We start from the raw sequence: 6,134 nt of genomic DNA, 5'->3' as shown, positions 1-6,134 counted from the left end.
CTGAATATTCGCATTCGCATTCGCATTCGCGAATGTCGATATCAGATATTCGCATTCGCATTCGCATTCGCGAATGTCCAAAAACACACATTCGTTACATCACTAGTACCTACATGCTTTAATATTTTTTTTAGAATTAAGAATTTTGTATCAGTAGGTATTGTTAATCGTAGACGGTAGGTGTAGTAGGTTTTTTACATAAAGAGACTTAAAAATAATTTAATGAACTTATTAGAATAAAATTGGTTTATGATGTAAGTACATACATTGAATAAAAATATTGTAAATATTGACATCAAAATTTGGAGGATTATTAATTATAATGTTTTTAAAATAGGTACATAATTCATAATTTTGCAATGATAATAATAATGACTAAGAATAGTTTTTTTTACTAGTTGAAGGTTAATAGTAATTTTATTGTTCAGTCTTTGATTAAATTTCTAGGTAACCTGGGTCGGTACTTAAGTCATAAAAGCCTAGTTTTTACAAAATCTTGGTGTTGTATAATATAACTTTAAGTCATTGTTGAAAAATATCATTAAATATGTCGTAAAAGAAGATAATGTTTTAATAATTGTTGATTTTGTGTGTAGCATGAGCCCTTAGCTTGACAGCTAATCCATAACATCCGTCATTTGTTGGTTTTCAAGGGAAAACTAACTTTATTCACCAACGTCTTAGGTCTCATCCTATATTTTACAAAGTATACGCGTGTTTTATCTGTTTACCTACCCCAGAGGGCGTCATATACGTTTTAAAGGCCGGCTCTACGGCGGCGCGGCGCCGCTCACGTAAGGACATGACTGATGTTTTCCGTCTCATTCGATCTCGAAGACGCGCGATGTGAGTGAGAGCGACGCAATGAAATTGACACGTTTTGGCAAGGCCTAGCTGTTCTGCAGTGTTGAATGCTTATACAAAAAAGGGGGTAGTCAGAGAAAATTCAGTGTCTTGTCTGCTCAAATTTTGTGTCGGCGCGACCAGTTACTAATGCAAGCGGTTAAACTTTGCACGTGGCGCGCGGAGCTCCTATATCCCCTGATCTAAATTGCTTAAAAACCTGTCTTCATTGATAATTTGTGTCCTGTGAAGTTAGATAGCTTATAAATTATAAAAGTAAGGGCCAGTTTCTTGATTCGTAGTTAGCAGGGTTAACTATCGTCATGCTTACACGATACCTACCTACTTGACTAATGGCATAGGTAGCTAATGGTTAATGTTGACCACGAATCATAAAGCCAGTCTTTAGAGTGTGCATTATCCTGTGCGTCAAATGCAACTAATATAACTATGGCTGGGAGCTGCCTGCTATCCGTGATTGGGCGTGGTGCTCAGGTTAGTGGAGACACTTTTTTACTTATGTTTGTAGTACCTATTGTACTTTTGTTACCCGTTGTCACCTAGCCACCATATTTATACAACACACACACACACGCTCACGCCTTGTACTACTGTACTCCCTTGCGGGGTAGGCAGAGGTGCATTGCTGCACCCACTTTTCGCCAGTGTTATGTTTAGTCCTAATGTAATAGGGGGCGAGCCTATTGCCATTTTACGGGCACATCCAAGACCCGAGAACAAATATCTGTGTTTATACAAATATCTGCCCCAGCCGGGAATCGAACCCGGGATCTTCGGCTCAGTAGTCAGGGTCACTAACCACTACGCCATTCGGCCGTCCTACGCCATTCGGCCGTCATATTTATACAGTCCACTAAATTTTTGTCCCATGAAAAATGTGGTCCAAATAGCATACTTACTACTTACCTAACTTCATGTATACCAGTCAAACACAACTTCCGTTTTCTTCGCCGCAGTCGGTTATAGATACTAAATAAAAGAAAATAAAAACACCAACATCATAATAATTATTAAACACAAAACCAAAACTCACAACAAAATCATCAAAAACACCTTTTCCTTCTACAATCACCGGGGAAACAGCACATGAAGATATCAGCTACCCGATGCACTATTATAATGAGACCCCGAAGCAATTTCGTGAAACAAGAATTATTGTTACCATAAACATATTGCTGTTCGCAACATCTGCGCTTTAGAAGAAATTCAGCTGATCTGAAACACTGGCAGTGACTGCTGTTGGAACTGTAGCTGCTGCTTGCAGATCTAATGTCTGAACTGCTGGAATCTGATTCGAATATTCTCTTGATGTCATCGCCTCCGCCGTCCCCCTGCATTAGGCTGTATCGTCGCATGCTTCTGTGTGAGCCTCTATGCCTTGAGTGTCTTCTTGGCTCTTCGCTGATCATGGAAAGTTTGGAGTGCTTCCTGTGACGGCTTCGACGCCGATATTTATGATGAGACTCATGTGATCTATGTTTAGAGGCTTTCGTCTCAGTTCCCTTGTCTTCGCCATCTTTTATTTCGTGTATGTCTCTGTATACTTGGTCTTTAGAAAATCTATTCCGTTTTCTCGCTTGTTTAGGATGTGGAGCTTCAAAAATTATCTGAGTGTGGGCGGACTGCTTCTTATCTACTGTCCCTTTCTTACCATCCGTGTTAACTGCATCACCCGTTGCTTCTCCTTTGTCCTCTTTCTTGCCTGTTTTATTTACGTCTGCGGAGCCATTGATTTCTTTGTCGTTTGCGGTATCTTTTCTTGGTACATCTGGTCCTTTGTTCTGTTTTCTTTTGTCCTGCTTAGCTTTTTCTTTCGCGAAAGCCTTGTGCGGATCCGGGGAGCTTGGTGTATTATCAACACTGTTATCATATATTGTAATTACGCTATTCTCCTTTACGGCCAGAGCTGCCTCATTGGTTGGATTTTTTACCTTATTTGAATTATTATCCACTTCCATATGACTAACGTCATATTGGGTTCCTCGAGTTTTTAAATACGTAATGGATATTATTTCTTCAATTCTACCTTTAGGATTTCGTCTCACTTTTGAACTGGTATCTAGCTTAGTGACTTCTGTTCTTTCTTTGGACGGTCTGCTTACTATGAGGCTTGGATCACTTGTTTTTGGACCTTTGTCTGCCGAATCTTTACTTTTAGTACTACCATCTGGGCTATCGTTTTGTGGTACAGTTGTATGGGATGCATCAGTTTCGCCTGTGCTGCTAATATTGATATGAGAAGAGATTTTCTCCATGCTTGTAACACTTTCTGAGCTTTTAGTCGATGATATTTCATCTTCATCTGTTTTTTTTGTGTCAACTTTTAACAATTTCATTTTCTTTTTAGCATCTGCACTTTCTTTCTTCAATAATTTATCGGCACTTTTTTTTCTCTGAGCTTCTAGTTTTTTATTTAATTTCTCCTTGGATTTCTTTTCTTTTTCTGCTCTTTTATTTTCCTTATCTATTTTCTTTTGAGCCTCTTTATCAATTTTAGCAATTTCATTTAAGTATTTTTCTAAGCTTGGACTCTCTTCAATCTTTTTGCTCTTGAGACTACTGGTACTCTTCTTCTTATGTAACTTATCTCGACCACTCCTTTCAAAATACTCTTCGTTCAAATCGTTTACCATTTCATTGATTTCATCATCAAGACTTATTCTGTTATTATTTATTTTAGCATCAAATTTGTGTTTACTGCCAACAACTGTATGAGAGCCATAATGTAAGACATCACTTGTTTTTTTGTCAACATTATTTAAAGTTTTACTTTTAGTGGAAGTCAGGAATGGTGGCGGAACTTGAACTAGGGGAGGCCTAACCAATTTAGAGTACTTAGGCCTTAGACCTTTGTAGCTCTTGCTAGTTCTTCTTTGTTTTAAATTCTTAATCGAAAACCTTAACTTTGAGAACTTGCTTGAGTTAGGTTTAGGTAAGTTCCCGGAATAAGCTGAATCTACTTCATTCTTGAAGGAAATTTTTGAATGCCTTTTCTTCATACTTAATCGTTTATTTGACTTTGATTGATCTGAATTGTGAGACTGAATATCAAGTGTATCTTTTCCATCATTCGACTGTCTATCCACCTTTACTTGATCTGCAGATAGCATAGTTTTCACACTTGAAAGACTTGCCATGCTAGTTTTCTTCTTTAAAATGCCAACAGGCTTTTTCGTCATTTTGTTAAAAAGACTCGTGGCTTCGTAAAACCGTGACAGTATTTCAACAGAATCATCTGACTCGGTCAGATACTTTTGAAGAATTTCATTCTCAAGTACTTTATCACGTTTCTTGTAGTGTTCATTCACGTTTCCCAAACTTTTTAAATTGTAAAGTGATTTAGTTTCACGCACTATTTTTAATCCTGTATCTGATATTTCTTCTTCATTATTAACATCTTCGTCCACAGATTTTAGTAACAACTGCAGAAATTCATTAATTTTTTTAATCTCACTGTAGTCTAAATCAATCACATCTAGCATAGATTTCAATTCTTCTTTATTTCCTATGCCTAAAGATAACTGTGATTTTGAATTATTTCGTAGCTTACATAATAAATCTTTCAAAGCTTCACCGTCAGTTTTCACAGGATTTTTCAAGACTGATTTAGGTCTTGTTGGAATATTTTCATCGCAGCCATTTTCATGATAGTTCGATTTCTTTGAACTAGGCTTTAAATTGGCAACAGATTTCGACACCCATTTAACTTTGCGCTGTCCGGGATCTCCCTCATTTATTTCTTCAGAGTTTATATTATCAGAAGTATTTGACGGTGATATTTTAGAAAGATCTTCGCTTTTAACTCCTTGCTCTAACACAGTTTTGGACGGTATTTCATTTGAGAACTGTTCTTCTACTTCTGGTGTTGATTCTTCAATAATATTTTCAGTTTCTTGTACTTGTTCTTGTATTTCATTAGCATGCGATTCCGTATCATCAGTATTAGGAATATTATCAATTTCTGTGACAGTTTCGACTAAAGGCTCTGCTTCAACATCAGCATCTAATTCAACATCTGTTACAACTTCATTTTCCGGTAGCATCTCGATTTCAGGTATTGTCTCATCGACATCTAAGCTTGTTTCATGGATACCAGGTGATGTTACATCACCTTCAACAATTTCAAAAAATTCAGGTGTTGCCTCATCAGCTAAAAGAGCTGAATCATCTAACAAATAAGCTGTTTCATCTACCAAAGGAGCAGTTTCAACAACTTCATTTGATATTTCATCAACTGGATCACTCTTTGGTAGTTTTACCTTAGACTTGCGTCGTGTATTTTCGGTATTTATATTTTTCTTAATAGCAATTTTATGAGGTTTTTTTATTGGTTGTATTTTTTTTACTATATTTTCCTTAGTCTTCTCTCGCTTTATCTTGCTTGTGTCAGTCTGTGATTTTTTTAACTTTGATATAGTATCAATACTTACAATACCGTGTAGAAGATTTATTGCATCATTTAATACGGTCATAAGATCATTTTTTTCATTTTCTTTCATTGATACTGTTAATTTTCGCTTTAATTCTTTTGCTTTAGGAATTTTACTTTGAAACATTTCATTTTGCTTACCTTCTTTTTTAAGCATTAAAATTATACCATCCATTAAAGCAATCATCTTACTACTAACTTCGTGATATAATTTGGAATCAGGTTGGGATACTGCCGCATTTTTTTCTGGTTCGTCTGAAGTACATTTAAATCCTTTCACGTTATTAAGCCTTCTTAGTTTTTCTACACCGTCAACATCGTGAAGCAATGATATCAGTCCATCAATTAAAAACTTCACCTTCTTCTTTGATTTGTCGTTGGTACCTTTGTCACATTCATTTTTACTACTATTTGTCACATCTGTCTGCGATTGAGTACAAGTATCTTTAATTGGATTGCGTTTTGCGGTCGATCTATCTGATATGACGTCAATATGTGGTTGCTCTATTTGTGAAGGAATACTTTTATTTGAAGAAACGTGTCGCAAATCGGTTATTGATCTATGGGGACTTATTGAAGAAGGCCCAATTGATGCTAACTCATCTTCGTAATTTTTTCTTAATGGCTCTCGGTCGTATGTCTCTAGACCACTGTATCGTGAGCCTGTAGGAGATCTTCTCAGGTCTATAGATGATCTGGATGGCCGCATTGTAGAACTTCTAAGGTTTGATCGGTCATCTATACTATCATATTCATGGCCTTGAAGGTGACTGAAGCTATTTCGGTTGCTGTAGCTATTACTGGGGCGTAAGTTTGGACTATCGTAGCCATATTCGAATCC

At 36.6% G+C, this 6,134-nt stretch overlaps 1 protein-coding gene across 1 annotated transcript; it reads right to left on the bottom strand.

Annotated features, from left to right (window-relative positions):
* Positions 1–890: 890 nt before the first annotated feature.
* On the bottom strand, positions 891–5,420 carry LOC125490475 (girdin-like). Its single transcript, XM_048629749.1, has 2 exons — positions 2,409–5,420; positions 891–914 (listed from the first exon to the last, which is right to left on the bottom strand). The coding sequence occupies exons 1-2, from the start codon at positions 5,418–5,420 to the stop codon at positions 891–893; spliced, it is 3,036 nt and encodes a 1,011-aa protein (XP_048485706.1).
* Between the last annotated feature and the right edge of the window lie 714 nt (positions 5,421–6,134).

Source organism: Plutella xylostella, chromosome 24, assembly GCF_932276165.1.
Source record: "Plutella xylostella chromosome 24, ilPluXylo3.1, whole genome shotgun sequence".
NCBI lineage: Eukaryota > Metazoa > Arthropoda > Insecta > Lepidoptera > Plutellidae > Plutella > Plutella xylostella.
Note: the sequence above shows the minus strand (reverse complement) of the source record. Positions and strands in the feature narration are given on the sequence as shown.

Coding starts and splice junctions, on each gene's coding strand:
- LOC125490475 (XM_048629749.1), bottom strand. CDS start 5,420: ATGTTTCAAAGTAAAATTCCTAAAGCAAAAGAATTAAAGCGAAAATTA. Junction 915..2,408: donor ATAGATTTTCTAAAGACCAA/GTATACAGAGAC, acceptor TTTTTGTATAAG/CATTCAACACTGCAGAACAG.